Consider the following 24075-nt stretch of genomic DNA (forward strand, 5'->3'; position numbering starts at 1 on the left):
TTGAGAGTGATCGGGGGGGGGGGATAAGCAGGTGTTACACCTTGCCCAAGTGTGAGCTGATCGGGGGGGGGATAAGCAGGTGTTACACCTTGCCCAAGTGTGAGCTGATCGGGGGGGGGGGATAAGCAGGTGTTACACATTGACCAAGTGTGAGCTGATCGGGGGGGGGGGGGATAAGCAGGTGTTACACCTTGCCCAAGTGTGAGCTGATCGGGGGGGGGATAAGCAGGTGTTACACGTTGCCCAAGTGTGAGCTGATCGGGGGGGGGATAAGCAGGTGTTACACCTTGCCCAAGTGTGAGCTGATCGGGGGGGGGATAAGCAGGTGCTACACCTTGCCCAAGTGTGAGCTGATCGGGGGGGGGGATAAGCAGGTGTTACACCTTGCCCAAGTGTGAGCTGATCGGGGGGGGGGATAAGCAGGTGTTACACCTTGCCCAAGTGTGAGCTGATCGGGGGGGGGGATAAGCAGGTGTTACACCTTGCCCAAGTGTGAGCTGATCGGGGGGGGGATAAGCAGGTGCTACACCTTGCCCAAGTGTGAGCTGATCGGGGGGGGGGGATAAGCAGGTGTTACACCTTGCCCAAGTGTGAGCTGATCGGGGGGGGGGGATAAGCAGGTGTTACACCTTGCCCAAGTGTGAGCTGATTGGGGGGGGGGATAAGCAGGTGTTACACCTTGCCCAAGTGTGAGCTGATCGGGGGGGGGGGGATAAGCAGGTGTTACACCTTGCCCAAGTGTGAGCTGATAGGGGGGGGGATAAGCAGGTGTTACACCTTGCCCAAGTGTGAGCTGATCGGGGAGGGGGTAAGCAGGTGTTACACCTTGCCCAAGTGTGAGCTGATCGGGGGGGGGGGTAAGCAGGTGTTACACCTTGCCAAGTGTGAGCTGATCGGGGGGGGGATAAGCAGGTGATACACCTTGCCCAAGTGTGAGCTGATCGGGGGGGGGATAAGCAGGTGTTACACATTGCCCAAGTGTGAGCTGATCGGGGGGGGGGATAAGCAGGTGTTACACCTTGCCCAAGTGTGAGCTGATCGGGGGGGGGGATAAGCAGGTGTTACACCTTGCCCAAGTGTGAGCTGATCGGGGGGGGATAAGCAGGTGTTACACCTTGCCCAAGTGTGAGCTGATCGGGGGGGGGGATAAGCAGGTGTTACACCTTGCCCAAGTGTGAGCTGATCGGGGGGGGGGGGGATAAGCAGGTGTTACACATTGCCCAAGTGTGAGCTGATCGGGGGGGAGGGGGATAAGCAGGTGTTACACCTTGCCCAAGTGTGAGCTGATCGGGGGGGGATAAGCAGGTGTTACACCTTGCCCAAGTGTGAGCTGATCGGGGGGGGGATAAGCAGGTGTTACACCTTGCCCAAGTGTGAGCTGATCGGGGGGGGATAAGCAGGTGTTACACCTTGCCCAAGTGTGAGCTGATCGGGGGGGGGATAAGCAGGTGTTACACCTTGCCCAAGTGTGAGCTGATCGGGGGGGGATAAGCAGGTGTTACACCTTGCCCAAGTGTGAGCTGATCGGGGGGGGGGGGATAAGCAGGTGATACACCTTGCCCAAGTGTGAGCTGATCGGGGGGGGGGGATAAGCAGGTGTTACACCTTGCCCAAGTGTGAGCTGATCGGGGGGGGGGATAAGCAGGTGTTACACCTTGCCCAAGTGTGAGCTGATCGGGGGGGGGGGGGGATAAGCAGGTGATACACCTTGCCCAAGTGTGAGCTGATCGGGGGGGGGATAAGCAGGTGCTACACCTTGCCCAAGTGTGAGCTGATCGGGGGGGGGATAAGCAGGTGTTACACCTTGCCCAAGTGTGAGCTGATCGGGGGGGGGGGGGGATAAGCAGGTGATACACCTTGCCCAAGTGTGAGCTGATCGGGGGGGGATAAGCAGGTGTTACACCTTGCCCAAGTGTGAGCTGATCGGGGGGGGGGGGATAAGCAGGTGTTACACCTTGCCCAAGTGTGAGCTGATCGGGGGGGGGGATAAGCAGGTGTTACACCTTGCCCAAGTGTGAGCTGATCGGGGGGGGGATAAGCAGGTGTTACACCTTGCCCAAGTGTGAGCTGATCGGGGGGGGGAGGATAAGCAGGTGTTACACCTTGCCCAAGTGTGAGCTGATCGGGGGGGGGATAAGCAGGTGTTACACCTTGCCCAAGTGTGAGCTGATCGGGGGGGGGGATAAGCAGGTGTTACACCTTGCCCAAGTGTGAGCTGATCGGGGGGTGGGGATAAGCAGGTGTTACACATTGCCCAAGTGTGAGCTGATCGGGGGGGGATAAGCAGGTGTTACACCTTGCCCAAGTGTGAGCTGATCGGGGGGTGGGGATAAGCAGGTGTTACACATTGCCCAAGTGTGAGCTGATCGGGGGGGGATAAGCAGGTGTTACACCTTGCCCAAGTGTGAGCTGATCGGGGGGGGGAGGATAAGTAGGTGTTACACCTTGCCCAAGTGTGAGCTGATCGGGGGGGGGGATAAGCAGGTGTTACACCTTGCCCAAGTGTGAGCTGATCGGGGGGGGGGATAAGCAGGTGTTACACCTTGCCCAAGTGTGATCTGATCGGGGGGGGGGATAAGCAGGTGTTACACCTTGCCCAAGTGTGAGCTGATCGGGGGGTGATAAGCAGGTGTTACACCTTGTCCAAGTGTGAGCTGATCGGGGGGGGGATAAGCAGGTGTTACACCTTGCCCAAGTGTGAGCTGATCGGGGGGGGGATAAGCAGTTGTTACACCTTGCCCAAGTGTGAGCTGATCGGGGGGGGGGGATAAGCAGGTGTTACACCTTGCCCAAGTGTGAGCTGATCGGGGGGGGGGATAAGCAGGTGTTACACCTTGCCCAAGTGTGAGCTGATCGGGGGGGGAGGGGGATAAGCAGGTGTTACACCTTGCCCAAGTGTGAGCTGATCGGGGGGGGGATAAGCAGGTGTTACACCTTGCCCAAGTGTGAGCTGATCGGGGGGGAGGATAAGTAGGTGTTACACCTTGCCCAAGTGTGAGCTGATCGGGGGGGGGGATAAGCAGGTGTTACACCTTGCCCAAGTGTGAGCTGATCGGGGGGGGGGATAAGCAGGTGTTACACCTTGCCCAAGTGTGATCTGATCGGGGGGGGGGATAAGCAGGTGTTACACCTTGCCCAAGTGTGAGCTGATCGGGGGGTGATAAGCAGGTGTTACACCTTGCCCAAGTGTGAGCTGATCGGGGGGGGGATAAGCAGGTGTTACACCTTGCCCAAGTGTGAGCTGATCGGGGGGGGGATAAGCAGTTGTTACACCTTGCCCAAGTGTGAGCTGATCGGGGGGGGGGATAAGCAGGTGTTACACATTGCCCAAGTGTGAGCTGATCGGGGAGGGGGGGATAAGCAGGTGTTACACCTTGCCCAAGTGTGAGCTGATCGGGGGGGGGATAAGCAGGTGTTACACCTTGCCCAAGTGTGAGCTGATCGGGGGGGGAGGGGGATAAGCAGGTGATACACCTTGCCCAAGTGTGAGCTGATCGGGGGGGGGATAAGCAGGTGTTACACCTTGCCCAAGTGTGAGCTGATCGGGGGGGGAGGATAAGTAGGTGTTACACCTTGCCCAAGTGTGAGCTGATCGGGGGGGGGGGATAAGCAGGTGTTACACCTTGCCCAAGTGTGAGCTGATCGGGGGGGGGATAAGCAGGTGTTACACCTTGCCCAAGTGTGATCTGATCGGGGGGGGGGATAAGCAGGTGTTACACCTGCCCAAGTGTGAGCTGATCGGGGGGTGATAAGCAGGTGTTACACCTTGTCCAAGTGTGAGCTGATCGGGGGGGGGGATAAGCAGGTGTTACACCTTGCCCAAGTGTGAGCTGATCGGGGGGGGGGATAAGCAGGTGTTACACCTTGCCCAAGTGTGAGCTGATCGGGGGGGTGATAAGCAGGTGTTACACCTTGTCCAAGTGTGAGCTGATCGGGGGGGGGATAAGCAGGTGTTACACCTTGCCCAAGTGTGAGCTGATCGGGGGGGGGGATAAGCAGGTGTTACACCTTGTCCAAGTGTGAGCTGATCGGGGGGGGGATAAGCAGGTGTTACACCTTGCCCAAGTGTGAGCTGATCGGGGGGGGGGATAAGCAGGTGTTACACCTTGCCCAAGTGTGAGCTGATCGGGGGGGGGGGGATAAGCAGGTGTTACACATTGCCCAAGTGTGAGCTGATCGGGGAGGGGGGGATAAGCAGGTGTTACACCTTGCCCAAGTGTGAGCTGATCGGGGGGGGGGGATAAGCAGGTGTTACACCTTGCCCAAGTGTGAGCTGATCGGGGGGGGATAAGCAGGTGCTACACCTTGCCCAAGTGTGAGCTGATCGGGGGGGGGGGATAAGCAGGTGTTACACCTTGCCCAAGTGTGAGCTGATCGGGGGGGGGATAAGCAGGTGTTACACCTTGCCCAAGTGTGAGCTGATCGGGGGGGGGGGGATAAGCAGGTGATACACCTTGCCCAAGTGTGAGCTGATCGGGGGGGGGGGGATAAGCAGGTGTTACACGTTGTCCAAGTGTGAGCTGATCGGGGGGGGAGGGGGATAAGCAGGTGCTACACCTTGCCCAAGTGTGAGCTGATCGGGGGGGGGATAAGCAGGTGTTACACCTTGTCCAAGTGTGAGCTGATCGGGGGGGGGGATAAGCAGGTGTTACACCTTGCCCAAGTGTGAGCTGATCGGGGGGGGGATAAGCAGGTGTTACACCTTGTCCAAGTGTGAGCTGATCGGGGGGGGGGGGATAAGCAGGTGTTACACCTTGCCCAAGTGTGAGCTGATCGGGGGGGAGGGTAAGCAGGTGTTACACCTTGCCCAAGTGTGAGCTGATCGGGGGGGGGATAAGCAGGTGATACACCTTGCCCAAGTGTGAGCTGATCGGGGGGGGGGGATAAGCAGGTGTTACACCTTGCCCAAGTGTGAGCTGATCGGGGGGGGGGGATAAGCAGGTGTTACACCTTGTCCAAGTGTGAGCTGATCGGGGGGGGGGGGATAAGCAGGTGATACGACCTTGCCCAAGTGTGAGCTGATCGGGGGGGGGATAAGCAGGTGTTACACCTTGCCAAGTGTGAGCTGATCGGGGGGGGGGATAAGCAGGTGTTACACCTTGCCCAAGTGTGAGCTGATCGGGGGGGGGATAAGCAGGTGTTACACCTTGCCCAAGTGTGAGCTGATCGGGGGGGGGGGGATAAGCAGGTGTTACACCTTGCCCAAGTGTGAGCTGATCGGGGGGGGATAAGCAGGTGTGACACCTTGCCCAAGTGTGAGCTGATCGGGGGGGGGATAAGCAGGTGTTACACCTTGCCCAAGTGTGAGCTGATCGGGGGGGGGGATAAGCAGGTGTTACACCTTGCCCAAGTGTGAGCTGATTGGGGGGGGGGATAAGCAGGTGTTACACCTTGCCCAAGTGTGAGCTGATCGGGGGGGGGGGGATAAGCAGGTGTTACACCTTGCCCAAGTGTGAGCTGATAGGGGGGGGGATAAGCAGGTGTTACACCTTGCCCAAGTGTGAGCTGATCGGGGAGGGGGGTAAGCAGGTGTTACACCTTGCCCAAGTGTGAGCTGATCGGGGGGGGGGTAAGCAGGTGTTACACCTTGCCCAAGTGTGAGCTGATCGGGGGGGGGATAAGCAGGTGATACACCTTGCCCAAGTGTGAGCTGATCGGGGGGGGGATAAGCAGGTGTTACACATTGCCCAAGTGTGAGCTGATCGGGGGGGGGATAAGCAGGTGTTACACCTTGCCCAAGTGTGAGCTGATCGGGGGGGGGGATAAGCAGGTGTTACACCTTGCCCAAGTGTGAGCTGATCGGGGGGGATAAGCAGGTGTTACACCTTGCCCAAGTGTGAGCTGATCGGGGGGGGGATAAGCAGGTGTTACACCTTGCCCAAGTGTGAGCTGATCGGGGGGGGGGGGGATAAGCAGGTGTTACACATTGCCCAAGTGTGAGCTGATCGGGGGGGGAGGGGGATAAGCAGGTGTTACACCTTGCCCAAGTGTGAGCTGATCGGGGGGGGATAAGCAGGTGTTACACCTTGCCCAAGTGTGAGCTGATCGGGGGGGGGATAAGCAGGTGTTACACCTTGCCCAAGTGTGAGCTGATCGGGGGGGGATAAGCAGGTGTTACACCTTGCCCAAGTGTGAGCTGATCGGGGGGGGATAAGCAGGTGTTACACCTTGCCCAAGTGTGAGCTGATCGGGGGGGGGATAAGCAGGTGTTACACCTTGCCCAAGTGTGAGCTGATCGGGGGGGGGATAAGCAGGTGTTACACCTTGCCCAAGTGTGAGCTGATCGGGGGGGGGGGGATAAGCAGGTGATACACCTTGCCCAAGTGTGAGCTGATCGGGGGGGATAAGCAGGTGTTACACCTTGCCCAAGTGTGAGCTGATCGGGGGGGGGGGGATAAGCAGGTGATACACCTTGCCCAAGTGTGAGCTGATCGGGGGGGGGATAAGCAGGTGCTACACCTTGCCCAAGTGTGAGCTGATCGGGGGGGGGATAAGCAGGTGTTACACCTTGCCCAAGTGTGAGCTGATCGGGGGGGGGGGGGATAAGCAGGTGATACACCTTGCCCAAGTGTGAGCTGATCGGGGGGGGATAAGCAGGTGTTACACCTTGCCCAAGTGTGAGCTGATCGGGGGGGGGGGATAAGCAGGTGTTACACCTTGCCCAAGTGTGAGCTGATCGGGGGGGGGATAAGCAGGTGTTACACCTTGCCCAAGTGTGAGCTGATCGGGGGGGGATAAGCAGGTGTTACACCTTGCCCAAGTGTGAGCTGATCGGGGGGGGGAGGATAAGCAGGTGTTACACCTTGCCCAAGTGTGAGCTGATCGGGGGGGGGGGATAAGCAGGTGTTACACCTTGCCCAAGTGTGAGCTGATCGGGGGGGGGGATAAGCAGGTGTTACACCTTGCCCAAGTGTGAGCTGATCGGGGGGGTGGGGATAAGCAGGTGTTACACATTGCCCAAGTGTGAGCTGATCGGGGGGGGATAAGCAGGTGTTACACCTTGCCCAAGTGTGAGCTGATCGGGGGGTGGGGATAAGCAGGTGTTACACATTGCCCAAGTGTGAGCTGATCGGGGGGGGATAAGCAGGTGTTACACCTTGCCCAAGTGTGAGCTGATCGGGGGGGGGGAGGATAAGTAGGTGTTACACCTTGCCCAAGTGTGAGCTGATCGGGGGGGGGGATAAGCAGGTGTTACACCTTGCCCAAGTGTGAGCTGATCGGGGGGGGGGGGATAAGCAGGTGTTACACCTTGCCCAAGTGTGATCTGATCGGGGGGGGGGATAAGCAGGTGTTACACCTTGCCCAAGTGTGAGCTGATCGGGGGGTGATAAGCAGGTGTTACACCTTGTCCAAGTGTGAGCTGATCGGGGGGGGGGATAAGCAGGTGTTACACCTTGCCCAAGTGTGAGCTGATCGGGGGGGGGATAAGCAGTTGTTACACCTTGCCCAAGTGTGAGCTGATCGGGGGGGGGGGATAAGCAGGTGTTACACATTGCCCAAGTGTGAGCTGATCGGGGGGGGATAAGCAGGTGTTACACATTGTCCAAGTGTGAGCTGATCGGGGAGGGGGGGATAAGCAGGTGTTACACCTTGCCCAAGTGTGAGCTGATCGGGTGGGGGGATAAGCAGGTGTTACACCTTGCCCAAGTGTGAGCTGATCGGGGGGGATAAGCAGGTGCTACACCCTTGCCCAAGTGTGAGCTGATCGGGGGGGGGGGGATAAGCAGGTGTTACACCTTGCCCAAGTGTGAGCTGATCGGGGGGGGGGGGATAAGCAGGTGTTACACCTTGCCCAAGTGTGAGCTGATCGGGGGGGGGGGATAAGCAGGTGATACACCTTGCCCAAGTGTGAGCTGATCGGGGGGGGGGGATAAGCAGGTGTTACACGTTGTCCAAGTGTGAGCTGATCGGGGGGGGGAGGGGGATAAGCAGGTGCTACACCTTGCCCAAGTGTGAGCTGATCGGGGGGGGGATAAGCAGGTGTTACACCTTGTCCAAGTGTGAGCTGATCGGGGGGGGGATAAGCAGGTGTTACACCTTGCCCAAGTGTGAGCTGATCGGGGGGGGGATAAGCAGTTGTTACACCTTGCCCAAGTGTGAGCTGATCGGGGGGGGGGGGATAAGCAGGTGTTACACATTGCCCAAGTGTGAGCTGATCGGGGGGGGGGATAAGCAGGTGTTACACCTTGCCCAAGTGTGAGCTGATCGGGGGGGGGGATAAGCAGGTGTTACACCTTGCCCAAGTGTGAGCTGATCGGGGGGGATAAGCAGTTGTTACACCTTGCCCAAGTGTGAGCTGATCCGTGGGGGGGGGGATAAGCAGGTGTTACACATTGCCCAAGTGTGAGCTGATCGGGGGAAGCAGGTGTTACACCTTGCCCAAGTGTGAGCTGATCGGGGGGGGGATAAGCAGGTGCTACACCTTGCCCAAGTGTGAGCTGATCGGGGGGGGGGGATAAGCAGGTGTTACACCTTGCCCAAGTGTGAGCTGATCGGGGGGGGGGGATAAGCAGGTGTTACACCTTGCCCAAGTGTGAGCTGATCGGGGGGGGGGGATAAGCAGGTGTTACACATTGCCCAAGTGTGAGCTGATCGGGGGGGGATAAGCAGGTGTTACACCTTGCCCAAGTGTGAGCTGATCGGGGGGGAGGGGATAAGCAGGTGTTACACGTTGTCCAAGTGTGAGCTGATCGGGGGGGGAGGGGGATAAGCAGGTGCTACACCTTGCCCAAGTGTGAGCTGATCGGGGGGGGATAAGCAGGTGTTACACATTGCCCAAGTGTGAGCTGATCGGGGGGGGGATAAGCAGGTGTTACACCTTGCCCAAGTGTGAGCTGATCGGGGGGGGGATAAGCAGGTGCTACACCTTGCCCAAGTGTGAGCTGATCGGGGGGGGGATAAGCAGGTGCTACACCTTGCCCAAGTGTGAGCTGATCGGGGGGGGATAAGCAGGTGTTACACCTTGCCCAAGTGTGAGCTGATTGGGGGGGGGGATAAGCAGGTGTTACACCTTGCCCAAGTGTGAGCTGATCGGGGGGGGATAAGCAGGTGTTACACGTTGCCCAAGTGTGAGCTGATCGGGGGGGGGGGGGATAAGCAGGTGTTACACCTTGCCCAAGTGTGAGCTGATCGGGGGGGGGGATAAGCAGGTGTTACACATTGTCCAAGTGTGAGCTGATCGGGGGGGGGATAAGCAGGTGTTACACGTTGCCCAAGTGTGAGCTGATCGGGGGGGGGGGATAAGCAGGTGTTACACCTTGCCCAAGTGTGAGCTGATCGGGGAGGGGGTAAGCAGGTGTTACACGTTGCCCAAGTGTGAGCTGATCGGGGGGGGATAAGCAGGTGTTACACCTTGCCCAAGTGTGAGCTGATCGGGGGGGGGGGGATAAGCAGGTGTTACACCTTGCCCAAGTGTGAGCTGATCGGGGGGGGGGGGATAAGCAGGTGTTACACCTTGCCCAAGTGTGAGCTGATCGGGGGGGGGGGGATAAGCAGGTGTTACACGTTGCCCAAGTGTGAGCTGATCGGGGGGGGGGATAAGCAGGTGTTACACCTTGCCCAAGTGTGAGCTGATCGGGGGGGGGGATAAGCAGGTGATACACCTTGCCCAAGTGTGAGCTGATCGGGGGGGGGATAAGCAGGTGTTACACATTGTCCAAGTGTGAGCTGATCGGGGGGGGGGGATAAGCAGGTGTTACACCTTGCCCAAGTGTGAGCTGATCGGGGGGGGGGATAAGCAGGTGATACACCTTGCCCAAGTGTGAGCTGATCGGGGGGGGGATAAGCAGGTGTTACACATTGTCCAAGTGTGAGCTGATCGGGGGGGGGATAAGCAGGTGTTACACGTTGCCCAAGTGTGAGCTGATCGGGGGGGGGGGGATAAGCAGGTGTTACACCTTGCCCAAGTGTGAGCTGATCGGGGGGGGAGGGGGATAAGCAGGTGTTACACATTGTCCAAGTGTGAGCTGATCGGGGGGGGGGATAAGCAGGTGATACACCTTGCCCAAGTGTGAGCTGATCGGGGGGGGGGATAAGCAGGTGTTACACATTGTCCAAGTGTGAGCTGATCGGGGGGGGGATAAGCAGGTGTTACACCTTGCCCAAGTGTGAGCTGATCGGGGGGGGGGGATAAGCAGGTGTTACACGTTGCCCAAGTGTGAGCTGATCGGGGGGGGGGATAAGCAGGTGTTACACCTTGCCCAAGTGTGAGCTGATCGGGGGGGGGGGATAAGCAGGTGATACACCTTGCCCAAGTGTGAGCTGATCGGGGGGGGGATAAGCAGGTGTTACACATTGTCCAAGTGTGAGCTGATCGGGGGGGGGATAAGCAGGTGTTACACGTTGCCCAAGTGTGAGCTGATCGGGGGGGGGGGGGATAAGCAGGTGTTACACCTTGCCCAAGTGTGAGCTGATCGGGGGGGGATAAGCAGGTGTTACACCTTGCCCAAGTGTGAGCTGATCGGGGGGGGGGATAAGCAGGTGTTACACATTGCCCAAGTGTGAGCTGATCGGGGGGGGGATAAGCAGGTGTTACACATTGTCCAAGTGTGAGCTGATCGGGGGGGGAGGGGGATAAGCAGGTGTTACACATTGCCAAGTGTGAGCTGATCGGGGGGGGGGATAAGCAGGTGATACACCTTGCCCAAGTGTGAGCTGATCGGGGGGGGGGGGGGATAAGCAGGTGCTACACCTTGCCCAAGTGTGAGCTGATCGGGGGGGGGATAAGCAGGTGTTACACCTTGCCCAAGTGTGAGCTGATCGGGGGGGGGGGATAAGCAGGTGCTACACCTTGCCCAAGTGTGAGCTGATCGGGGGGGGGGGGATAAGCAGGTGCTATACCTTGCCCAAGTGTGAGCTGATCGGGGGGGGGATAAGCAGGTGTTACACCTTGCCCAAGTGTTAGCTGATCGGGGGGGGGATAAGCAGGTGTTACACGTTGTCCAAGTGTGAGCTGATCGGGGGGGGAGGGGGATAAGCAGGTGCTACACCTTGCCCAAGTGTGAGCTGATCGGGGGGGGATAAGCAGGTGTTACACCTTGCCCAAGTGTGAGCTGATCGGGGGGGGGAGGGGGATAAGCAGGTGTTACACCTTGCCCAAGTGTGAGCTGATCGGGGGGGGGGGGATAAGCAGGTGCTACACCTTGCCCAAGTGTGAGCTGATCGGGGGGGGGATAAGCAGGTGTTACACCTTGCCCAAGTGTGAGCTGATTGGGGGGGGGGGATAAGCAGGTGCTACACCTTGCCCAAGTGTGAGCTGATCGGGGGGGGGATAAGCAGGTGTTACACCTTGCCCAAGTGTGAGCTGATTGGGGGGGGGGATAAGCAGGTGTTACACCTTGCCCAAGTGTGAGCTGATCGGGGGGGGATAAGCAGGTGTTACACGTTGCCCAAGTGTGAGCTGATCGGGGGGGGGGGGATAAGCAGGTGTTACACCTTGCCCAAGTGTGAGCTGATCGGGGGGGGGGATAAGCAGGTGTTACACATTGTCCAAGTGTGAGCTGATCGGGGGGGGGATAAGCAGGTGTTACACGTTGCCCAAGTGTGAGCTGATCGGGGGGGGGGGATAAGCAGGTGTTACACCTTGCCCAAGTGTGAGCTGATCGGGGAGGGGGTAAGCAGGTGTTACACGTTGCCCAAGTGTGAGCTGATCGGGGGGGGGATAAGCAGGTGTTACACCTTGCCCAAGTGTGAGCTGATCGGGGGGGGGGGGGGATAAGCAGGTGTTACACCTTGCCCAAGTGTGAGCTGATCGGGGGGGGGGGGATAAGCAGGTGTTACACCTTGCCCAAGTGTGAGCTGATCGGGGGGGGGGGATAAGCAGGTGTTACACCTTGCCCAAGTGTGAGCTGATCGGGGGGGGGGGATAAGCAGGTGATACACCTTGCCCAAGTGTGAGCTGATCGGGGGGGGGGGGATAAGCAGGTGTTACACCTTGCCCAAGTGTGAGCTGATCGGGGGGGGGGGGGATAAGCAGGTGTTACACCTTGCCCAAGTGTGAGCTGATCGGGGGGGGGGGGGGATAAGCAGGTGATACACCTTGCCCAAGTGTGAGCTGATCGGGGGGGGGGGGATAAGCAGGTGTTACACGTTGCCCAAGTGTGAGCTGATCGGGGGGGGGGATAAGCAGGTGTTACACCTTGCCCAAGTGTGAGCTGATCGGGGGGGGGGATAAGCAGGTGATACACCTTGCCCAAGTGTGAGCTGATCGGGGGGGGGATAAGCAGGTGTTACACATTGTCCAAGTGTGAGCTGATCGGGGGGGGGATAAGCAGGTGTTACACGTTGCCCAAGTGTGAGCTGATCGGGGGGGGGGGGATAAGCAGGTGTTACACCTTGCCCAAGTGTGAGCTGATCGGAGGGGGATAAGCAGGTGTTACACCTTGCCCAAGTGTGAGCTGATCGGGGGGGGGGATAAGCAGGTGTTACACATTGCCCAAGTGTGAGCTGATCGGGGGGGGGATAAGCAGGTGTTACACATTGTCCAAGTGTGAGCTGATCGGGGGGGGAGGGGGATAAGCAGGTGTTACACATTGCCCAAGTGTGAGCTGATCGGGGGGGGGATAAGCAGGTGATACACCTTGCCCAAGTGTGAGCTGATCGGGGGGGGGGGGGGATAAGCAGGTGCTACACCTTGCCCAAGTGTGAGCTGATCGGGGGGGGGATAAGCAGGTGTTACACCTTGCCCAAGTGTGAGCTGATCGGGGGGGGGGGATAAGCAGGTGCTACACCTTGCCCAAGTGTGAGCTGATCGGGGGGGGGGGGATAAGCAGGTGCTATACCTTGCCCAAGTGTGAGCTGATCGGGGGGGGATAAGCAGGTGTTACACCTTGCCCAAGTGTTAGCTGATCGGGGGGGGGATAAGCAGGTGTTACACGTTGTCCAAGTGTGAGCTGATCGGGGGGGGAGGGGGATAAGCAGGTGCTACACCTTGCCCAAGTGTGAGCTGATCGGGGGGGGATAAGCAGGTGTTACACCTTGCCCAAGTGTGAGCTGATCGGGGGGGGAGGGGGATAAGCAGGTGTTACACCTTGCCCAAGTGTGAGCTGATCGGGGGGGGGGGGATAAGCAGGTGCTACACCTTGCCCAAGTGTGAGCTGATCGGGGGGGGATAAGCAGGTGTTACACCTTGCCCAAGTGTGAGCTGATTGGGGGGGGGGATAAGCAGGTGCTACACCTTGCCCAAGTGTGAGCTGATCGGGGGGGGATAAGCAGGTGTTACACCTTGCCCAAGTGTGAGCTGATTGGGGGGGGGGATAAGCAGGTGTTACACCTTGCCCAAGTGTGAGCTGATCGGGGGGGGATAAGCAGGTGTTACACGTTGCCCAAGTGTGAGCTGATCGGGGGGGGGGGGGATAAGCAGGTGTTACACCTTGCCCAAGTGTGAGCTGATCGGGGGGGGGGGATAAGCAGGTGTTACACATTGTCCAAGTGTGAGCTGATCGGGGGGGGGATAAGCAGGTGTTACACGTTGCCCAAGTGTGAGCTGATCGGGGGGGGGGGATAAGCAGGTGTTACACCTTGCCCAAGTGTGAGCTGATCGGGGAGGGGGTAAGCAGGTGTTACACGTTGCCCAAGTGTGAGCTGATCGGGGGGGGGGGGATAAGCAGGTGTTACACCTTGCCCAAGTGTGAGCTGATCGGGGGGGGGATAAGCAGGTGTTACACATTGTCCAAGTGTGAGCTGATCGGGGGGGGAGGGGGATAAGCAGGTGTTACACATTGCCCAAGTGTGAGCTGATCGGGGGGGGGGATAAGCAGGTGTTACACCTTGCCCAAGTGTGAGCTGATCGGGGGGGGGATAAGCAGGTGTTACACATTGCCCAAGTGTGAGCTGATCGGGGGGGGATAAGCAGGTGATACACCTTGCCCAAGTGTGAGCTGATCGGGGGGGGGGATAAGCAGGTGTTACACCTTGCCCAAGTGTGAGCTGATCGGGGGGGGATAAGCAGGTGTTACACCTTGTCCAAGTGTGAGCTGATCGGGGGGGGGATAAGCAGGTGTTACACGTTGCCCAAGTGTGAGCTGATCGGGGGGGGGGGGATAAGCAGGTGTTACACCTTGCCCAAGTGTGAGCTGATCGGGGGGGGGGATAAGCAGGTGTTACACCTTGCCCAAGTGTGAGCTGATCGGGGGGGGGATAAGCAGGTGTTACACATTGTCCAAGTGTGAGCTGATCGGGGGGGGAGGGGGATAAGCAGGTGTTACACATTGCCCAAGTGTGAGCTGATCGGGGGGGGGGATAAGCAGGTGTTACACATTGTCCAAGTGTGAGCTGATCGGGGGGGGAGGGGGATAAGCAGGTGTTACACATTGTCCAAGTGTGAGCTGATCGGGGGGGGGGGGGGGATAAGCAGGTGCTACACCTTGCCCAAGTGTGAGCTGATCGGGGGGGGGATAAGCAGGTGTTACACCTTGCCCAAGTGTGAGCTGATCGGGGGGGGGATAAGCAGGTGTTACACCTTGCCCAAGTGTGAGCTGATCGGGGGGGGGGGGATAAGCAGGTGTTACACCTTGCCCAAGTGTGAGCTGATCGGGGGGGGGCATAAGCAGGTGTTACACCTTGCCCAAGTGTGAGCTGATCGGGGGGGGGGATAAGCAGGTGTTACACCTTGCCCAAGTGTGAGCTGATCGGGGGGGGGGGATAAGCAGGTGTTACACCTTGCCCAAGTGTGAGCTGATCGGGGGGGGGCATAAGCAGGTGTTACACCTTGCCCAAGTGTGAGCTGATCGGGGGGGGGGATAAGCAGGTGTTACACCTTGCCCAAGTGTGAGCTGATCGGGGGGGGGGGATAAGCAGGTGTTACACCTTGCCCAAGTGTGAGCTGATCGGGGGGGGATAAGCAGGTGTTACACCTTGCCCAAGTGTGAGCTGATCGGGGGGGGGGATAAGCAGGTGTTACACCTTGCCCAAGTGTGAGCTGATCGGGGGGGGGGGATAAGCAGGTGTTACACCTTGCCCAAGTGTGAGCTGATCGGGGGGGGGATAAGCAGGTGTTACACCTTGCCCAAGTGTGAGCTGATCGGGGGGGGGGGGATAAGCAGGTGTTACACATTGCCCAAGTGTGAGCTGATCGGGGGGGGATAAGCAGGTGTTACACATTGCCCAAGTGTGAGCTGATCGGGGGGGGGATAAGCAGGTGTTACACCTTGCCCAAGTGTGAGCTGATCGGGGGGGGGGGATAAGCAGGTGCTACCCCTTGCCCAAGTGTGAGCTGATCGGGGGGGGGGATAAGCAGGTGCTACCCCTTGCCCAAGTGTGCGTTGCAAGCTAGTGGAAGGAAGGGGTGCCTTTCTTCCTTTGTTGGAGATGTATCTCCCCCCACTATCTGTGCGTGAGTCTTACCACTCTATAATTTCTAAGTTTATCACTACTATCCTTCCAGAATAAAGGAATCACAATGGGTACTCCCAAATTCTCTGGAATCATGCCTGTTGCTAGTGAGCATACAATGATATTTGTTAAATGCCTCAGCAATCTCTTATCTCACCTCTCTCAATAACCTAGGATGTATCCATTCAAGCCTTGGTGACTTATCCACCTGATGCTCTTCAAAAGACCTAACTTCCTTCTTGATCTATAAATGCCCAAGAACATCATCCTATTAAAAGGTTCAACATGTCGAGTTACTACCTTTATAAAGCATGGATCAATACTTAATAACGCATTGTAAAAGGGACATATTTAAAAATTAAAGGATAGAAATCTTCAAATAAACCTGCAAGCAAAATTGCAAATTAGACATTAATCTTCTGTAAGCATCAGTTTGGAGACTGTGAACTTCTAACCAAAAGTGGCTGGTCAACCATCCATAAATAGAATGACAAGTGCCAGGACATTACCATAACCATATGGCAGCAGATAAGCAATCATTAACTTCGCAGTTTTTGCTATCACTTGAACATGAAATATGAGACTGAAAGTTTTATAGAGATCAGCACACCTGAGAAGAAATGGGCCTTGAATCCTTTCTTTGAAACAGTATTGTCAGATTTGAACTCAATCCTCATGTTGTTGTACTGTGATGTTATAACCTCAGGCACTTCAGTCCCACAAAACTTTCCATGAAGCTTGGAATCAGATGAAAGGCCGCTGCGGATTTCCACATAATCATATTTGCATATCTGTTGTTAAAAAGATAAGCAGACAGATTACTTCAAGTATGAATGGGTTACATTTGGTTATAACCATTGTCTGCTTTTCACCATTGGTGTTTTTAAACCCATTCAGCATTGTAATAGCACACTTATCAATTGTGGAAATATAAAGCTGTTTTGAAGCTTAATAACTTGCAACTAATAACTCATAATAAAAGGTTAATTTGTTTCAGATGTATCACTTTTAACATGAATCCAAGAGAAGGAATCAACTTCAATCAAAAAATGAATTTATTGAGAGGAATATTGAGTTGCAAATTCATTTCAATGTTAAGTTGTTTACCATTTTAATAATAAATTATAAAAATAAACAGAGTATTAAAAATAAGGAAATCCAAAGGAAAGACAAGAAAAGAGGGAAAAAAAGAAAATGACAGAGACATGTTACAACTAGAATCAACTAGAAGCTGATAAAATTATTTGAAATTAGCCCAACATAGTGAGAACAATTGATGTGAATAGCTATACATGAGTTTAAACTCTGGAGACATGAAAGATACTAGTGGATATGAAGCAGCTCTTCACAAGAAAGGAATAATCAAAATGAAGTTGTTATTTGGGCCAAGGGAGAAGAAAGAGGCCCCTTTTCTTCTCTGCTTAACAGTTTAGTAATTTGAATTTTGCCTTATAAAAAATTCTAATGAGCATCCAAACTCCAATTTGCAGAAAATATATGCCACTTACAAACCCACCTTAAATTGGATTTGTGAGTTTCAACAAATGGAATTAAGAAACATTGCCACTCTATATCCCAATTTTCCCTCAATATTTAATGTTGCCTATCATTTCCTAGATTAGAAAAGCATCGGTTTAAAATCTCCCTGAAATATTTGCAGAGGATGCCACACCAGTAAGGGTTGAGAAGGCAGACAGATGGGTTGTAGGGAGAAAAAAAAATCTTCACATGAGTCAGAGTTGCCGAGAGTGGGTGCAAAAGTCAAAATAACCACTTTAAAATGTAAAGAGCGAGTCAAATATAGGAGCCATGTCCAATATCCATTCTCGCCTCTTTTATATTTTATGTATCTGAAGAAACTTTTGGTATCCTCTTTAATATTTTGGCTGGCTTACATTTGTATTCCACTAAGTTTTGCTATATCATATGCCCTCTCTTTTGGCTTTTAGGTTGGCTTTGACTTCTCTTGTTAGCTACGGTTGTGTTATCTTTCCCTTAGACCATAAGACATAGGAGCAGATTTGGGTCTTTTGGCCCATCTAGTCTGCTCCGCCATTCAATCATGGCTAATTCTTTTTCTTTTTCTCTTTTTCAACCCCATTTCTCAGCCTAATCTTTGACACCACATCCAGTCAAGAACCTATCAATCTCTGCCTTAAATAGACCCAACGACCTGGCCTCCTCAGCTGCATGTGCCAACAAATTCCACGAATTCACCAGCCTCTGGCTATAGAAATTCTCCACATTTCCGTCTTGAATGGACACCCCTCTATCCTGAGGCTGTGGCCTCTTGTCCTAGACTCCCCACCATGAGAATCATCCTTTCCACATCTACTCTGTCTAGGCCTTTCAACATTCAAAATATTTCAATGAGATCCTCCATCATCCTTTTGAATTCCAGTGAGTACAGACCCAGAACCATCAAATATTCCTGATATGATAACCTTTTCATTCCAGGAATAATCCTTGTGAACCTCCTCTGGATCCTCTCCAATGCCAGCACACCACTTCTAAGATGAGGAGCCCAAAACTGTTCACAATACTCAAGGTGAGGCCTCACCAATGCCTTATAAAGCCTCAGCATCACATCCCTGCTCTTGTATTCTAGTCCTCTTGAAATGAATGCATTTGCCTTCCTCACCACCAACTCAACCTGCAAGTTAACCTTTAGGGTGTTCTGCACAAGAACTCCCAAGTCCTTTTGCATCACAGATTTTTGAATTTTCTCTCCGTTTAGAAAATAGTCCACACATTTATTTCTACTACCAAAGTGCATGACCATGCATTTTCCAACATTGTATTTCATTTGCCACTTTCTTACGCATTCTCCTAATCTGTCTAAGTTCTTCCGCATCCTACCTGTTTCCCCAACCCTAGCTGCCCCTCCACCAATCTTCATATCATCTGCAATCTTGTCAACAATGTCATCTACTTCATCTTCTAAATCATTTATATACAGCATAAAAAGAAGTGATCCCAGCACCGACCCCTGCGGAAAACAACTAGCCACTGGCAGCCAACAATAAAAGGATCCTTTTATTCCCACTTGCTGCCTCCTACCAATCAGTCAATGCTCTAAGCATGTTAATAACTTTCCTGTAATACCATGGGCTCTTAACTCGGTAAGCAGCCTCATGTGTGGCACCTTATTACTACTACTTCATCTTTGGGATGTATATAGCCTGTGCCTTCTGAATTGCTTCAAGAAATTGCAGCCTTTGCTGCTCTGCTGTCACCCCGCCAGTGTTCTTTTCCAATCAATTATGACCAACCCCTCTCCAATGTCTCTGTAGTTCCATCTACTCCACTGTCTTCAGCTTCTCCTCAAATTTCAGGGTGAATTCAATGAAATTATGGTCACTTGCTCTTAAGCTCTCTAATCAATTCTGGTTCATTGCATAATGCCTAGTCCAGAATAGCTGATTCCTCTAGTGGGCTCAACCATGAGCAGCTCTAAAAAGCCATTTTGTAGCCACTCTTGAAATTCCAACTCCTGAAATCCAGATTTTCACAATCTACTTGGATATTGAAGGTCTCCATGACTATTGTAACATTGCAATTTTAGTACGCATTTTCTATCTCCCATTGCAATTTGTTAGGCCACATCTTTATTACTATTCGGGAGGGCGGGGGGGGGGGGGGGTTCTGTATATAACTTCCACTAGGGTCCTTTTACCCTTGCAGTTCCTTAACAATCATTCAACACCTTCAGACCTAATGTCACCTCTTTCTAATAATCTGATTTCATTTTATTTTACCAACAGAGCAATGCCGCCCCCTCTGGCTTCCTCCTTGTCCTTTCGATATAATGTGTATCCTTCCACATTAAACTCCCAGCTATCATCTTCTTTCAACCATGATTCAATGATGCCTACAACATCATCCCTGCCGATCTGCAACTGTGCTGCAAGTTCATCTACCTTATTCCATAAACTGTGTGCATTTAAATACAACACCGCCAGTCCTGTATTCACCTGTTTTGATTTTATCTGCCTTTTACATTTCGACTCATCATGTTGACTACAATTTTGCCCTATCAACTACCTCCCCTCATACACATTGCCTCTGTTTGTGAACCAGCTACCTCAACTTCAGCACTATCATCCACCTTTCCTACAATACTTCTTGCATTGAAACATATGCAGCTTAGGACTCTAGATGCACCATTCTCAACCTTTTGATTCCTGACTTTGTCTGAGGTCTTACCAACATTTGTCTCCACAACCTCTCCATTAACTGTTCTGGCACTCTGGTTCCCATCCCCCTGCAACTCTAGTTTAAACCCCAATGAGCAACATTAACAAACCCCCCCCCTGAGATATCAGTCCACCCCGAGTTCAGGTGCAAACCGTCCCTTCTGTACAGGCCCCACCTTCCCTGGCAGAGAACCCAAATATCTTGTGCCCTTCCTCCTACACTCCTCCTTAGCTATGCATTAAACTGTATAATCGTCCTAGTTCTGCCACTTAATTACACTTAATTATGTTGAAGAAAGCTCAAGTATGTTTATTACGCTCAGACTGTTTACTTTATTAAATCACTTAATTCAGTTTCATTAGTTTTATTGCTTCAAGATTGCTTGTTTTCCTAGTTTCTTAATAAAGGATCGAATGTATTCTTGTTACTGGATTGGAGAGCACATCATTCAGGATTAACTCCCCCATGCTTAGCCTCTAAGCTGTGTTGGTTTGTTCGTGTAGCCGCTACATCATGAGATGGGGTTGGGGGTGGTAGAGGACAAAAAAGAGAACCTACTACCAACTTAATGGTGAGAGAGGAGGAAGATAACAATGACTGATTAAAACCACACTATCACATCAGCACTGGTAATACCAATAAAACACAGCTAGTTGAAAAATAATTGTCTATGCTCTGCAGATTTAAACTATTCCAAGTATATACAATTGCATAGTACAAATTTCACTTTAAAAACAAAGAGAAAACTTGGAGGCAGCAGCAGTATTTTCATTACGTAGTACAATCTGTTTGACCCAACTGAAATAACTCTGATATTACCATAATGAATCATCTAAGGAATATCATTGGTCTCTCTTTGTGCATCTGTCTAAGTGGGAGAATACTCTAGAATACTCTACACTAAATGAGAACAGAAGAATAACAATAAAGATAAGAAAATAATAATCATTAAATTACACCGTAGTTCAAACTCACAGGAAAAAAATGCACCACAGGTTTTCATTGGGATCAAGGTTACTCCTGGTGCTATTTCTAACATGAAGTATTTCTTCACAATCCCTATTTTATTTTAATATAATTGATGCGCCCATCCTGACTTCATTGCAGTTTTCTGCAATTAAACGTTTGCTGGCAATGCTAAAATGCAATTGCAGACACAAATCCTTTGAAAAGTAACAATTATGTTTTATCATAAACTTCAGTTAACCATTGCATGAAATATTTACCCATTCTTCCATAAGTTCCTCAATTTATTCCACTGTCCTTCAAATTCAAAACCTATCCATTTCATCACCTCCTATAAAATTTCTACCTAATTCCTGTATGAAACATGGATCTTATCAAGCAGCCTGAGATATTTGGTCACAATAAAGGCAGTACATATGTGTAAATTATTCTTCTTGTTGTTGTTCTCATTCTTCAAGTGCACACTGAGGCTATGTCCACACTAGACTGGATAATTTTGAAAACACCGGTTTCACGTAAAAACAATAGGCATCCACACCAAGCGTTTTTAAAAATACCTCCGTCCACATTAAAATGGGTATTTGGGTGAATCTTCTCCTACTGGGCATGCACAGGACACATCTACGGAAATCAAGCGACATTTTTAGTGTCGAATCTTGCTGTGAAAGTGCGTGTTTGTGCAGTTACAGACTAGAAAAACTTAAAAGGAAATTGCCAAACGACAGACAGCTGTTTGCTCTCATGAAGGAGAACCTAAAACTAAAAAAAACTAATACTGGAGCATATGGAAGCAACCAACAGGGAGTTCACGGACAGTATGACCCGGCTGACAATGAACTTTGAAAAACTGACTAACTCTTTTGCATTAATAAAGCACCTTGTTAAAACGTGTCTCAATCAGTGTTATCTTGTATTTCCATACAATGTTACATTAGGCTGCTACACATCTATTGTCAGAGAAGTACTTGCATAAATAGGTAAACCACCTTCATACGAGCAAGGACAGAAAACAGGGCAAAGTGAGTATACTTATTTATTCAGTAAGTTATGGGTCAAAGTATTTGGTGAGTATATTTCTAACTCTTCTGGCTTCAGTCTTGTTGCCGTCTGTTCTGAAATTGTTAGGTTGTGTGGGGGTTTGCGTTCAGGAGAACAATGAAATGCCACCATCTGTTCCGTCATGTCATGACAGCGTTTCTAGAAATCTCCAGTTACCCCGTCCACACTACTCTTGCCCAAGCGGCATTTTCAAATTTACACACTCTGGAGGGCGTTTTAGAAATGCTCCTTTTTCGGGGGAGCAAAACGCTGTTTCAGTATGGATGGAGGGTCAAAACGAAGAGAAAAAGCTTCGGTTATGAATTTATCCAGTCTAGTGTGGACGTAGCCTGAGACAAACTAATGGCAGTGACACTTTAGTCACTGATGTAAGCACCATCACAGTTTTGATAGTTCAGCTTATTTCCCCAGCTTAATCAACTGTATGATTCCATTAACAAATGGTGTTCATTTCACATATAAAGCAGATTTGTTTCTTTTCTATCAGTTATTTTGAAACATCCTAACTTGCACTATTTTTTTTAAAGTAAATGGACATTCAATCAGAATCAGATTGCATATCACCGGGATATGCAAATTTGTTTACTTTGCAGCAGCAGAACAATGCAATGGATAATAATGGAGAAAAAACTGCAAATTACAGTAAATATATATATATAATATGTAAATAAGTTGTGCAAAAATAGAAATAAAGTAGTGAGGTACTGTCCATGGGTTCAATGTCCATTCAGAGAATGGTTGGCAATGGAGAAGAAGCTGTTCCTGATCAATAAGTTTGTGTTTTCAGGCTTCTGTACCACCTTCCCAATGGTAGCAATGAGAAGAAGGCATGACCTGGGTGATGGGGGTCCTTATGATGGACGCTGTCTTTTTGAGGAATCTCTCCTTGAAGATGTCTTGGTTACTTTGGAGGCTCATAATGGAGATGACTAAGTTTACCATTCTCTGCAGATTAATTCAATTCTGTGCAGCAGCTCCCTCATACCAGACAATGATGTAGTCAGTTAGGATGCTCTCCATGGTACATCTGTAGAAATTTTCAAGTGTTTTTGTAGACATACCAAATCTTCTCAAACTCCTAATGAAATATAGCCACTGTCCTGCCTTCTTCGTGTCTGCATCAGTGTTGGGTCCAGGATAGGTCCTCAGAGGTATTGACACCCAGGAATTTGAAATTGCTCACTCTTTCCCCTTCTGATCCCTCAATGAGGACTGGCACATGTTCCCTCGTCTTACCCTTTCTGAAGGTAACGATCTGTTCTTTGGTCTTACTGATGTTGAGTACAAGCTTGTTGCTATGACACTACTCAACTAGCTGATATATATCGCTCTTGAATACCCTCTCATCGCAGTCTGAAATTCTGCCAACAATGGCTGTTTCATCAGCAAATTTTTAGATGGCATTTAAGCTGTGCCTAGACACACAAACAAGGGTGTAGAGTAGAGCAGAGTAGTGAGATAAGCACATGTTCCTGTGTTAAATACTGAGCTGGAGTCAATAAATAGCATGCTGACATAGCTATTTGTATTATCCAGTTGATTCAAGGCTGCGTAAGGAGCCAATGAGATCATGTCCGCCTTCGACCTATTGTGCTGATCGGCAAATTGCAGTAGGTCCAGGTCCTTGCTGAGACAGGAGTTCATTCTAGGCATAACCAACCTCTCAAAGCACTCTGTCACCATTGATGGAAATACTACTGGACGATATTCATTAAGGCATCTCACTCTGTTCTTCTTGGTTACAGGTATAAATGTTGTCCTTTTGAAACAGGTGGGAACTAACAAATGTAGCAAGGAAAGAGTGAAAATGTCTTTGAACATCCCCAGCAGCTGGTTCGTACAGGTTTTAGATGGCCTACTAGGCACTCCATTGTGGCCTGTCACCTTGCAAGGGTTCACCATCTTGAAAGGTAGCCTGACGTGAGCCTCTGAAACAGAGATCACAGGGTCACCAGGTGCTGCACGGATCCTCATAGCTGCAGTTTATTCTCCCCTTCAAAGTGAGCATAAAAGGTGTTCAGCACATCTGGGAGTGGAGCATTGCTGCAACTCATGGTGTTTCTACTGGATTTATTATAGGTCAGAATATTAAGAATATTCCTTTAAAGGACAGCTCAAAATTTCATGTGTGATACTGAAATACTTACTATGATGAATAAATGTTATTCCTTAATACATTTTGACTTTTTGTAGTAAAGACAAGTTTATGAGTTTAACAATCCTGTAACCTGAACTATGATATTTAAAAGGAAAGAACAGTGTGGAAAACCACAAACCCATTTGATTATAAGAACATCTGGCCTATTGTTTACTGTCTACAGCTCCACATCAATGCCAGAATTCCAAGCAAACACATCACCAAACTCCTTGACCTGGGACCCAGCACCTCCCTTTGCAACTGGATGCTTGACTTCCTGAACAACTGACCACAATCAGTAAGAATAGGCAACAACACCTCTGTCATGATTACCCTCACCACTGATGCCCTACAAAGCTGTGTCTTCAGCCCCCGACCCATTCACT

The 24075-nt window shown here is 51.6% G+C and overlaps 1 protein-coding gene across 2 annotated transcripts in view; it reads right to left on the reverse strand.

Annotated features, from left to right (window-relative positions):
• The window catches only part of tll1 (tolloid-like 1), a 396079-nt gene that overhangs the window by 84047 nt on the left and 287957 nt on the right, over positions 1-24075 (reverse strand). For both annotated transcript variants that reach the window (XM_073043080.1, XM_073043082.1), the window contains exon 17: positions 15941-16121. In XM_073043080.1, coding sequence (XP_072899181.1) covers positions 15941-16121 — 181 coding nt within the window. The remainder of the gene's footprint in view (positions 1-15940; positions 16122-24075) is intronic.

This window comes from Hemitrygon akajei, chromosome 4 (genome assembly GCF_048418815.1).
Source record: "Hemitrygon akajei chromosome 4, sHemAka1.3, whole genome shotgun sequence".
Taxonomy (NCBI): domain Eukaryota; kingdom Metazoa; phylum Chordata; class Chondrichthyes; order Myliobatiformes; family Dasyatidae; genus Hemitrygon; species Hemitrygon akajei.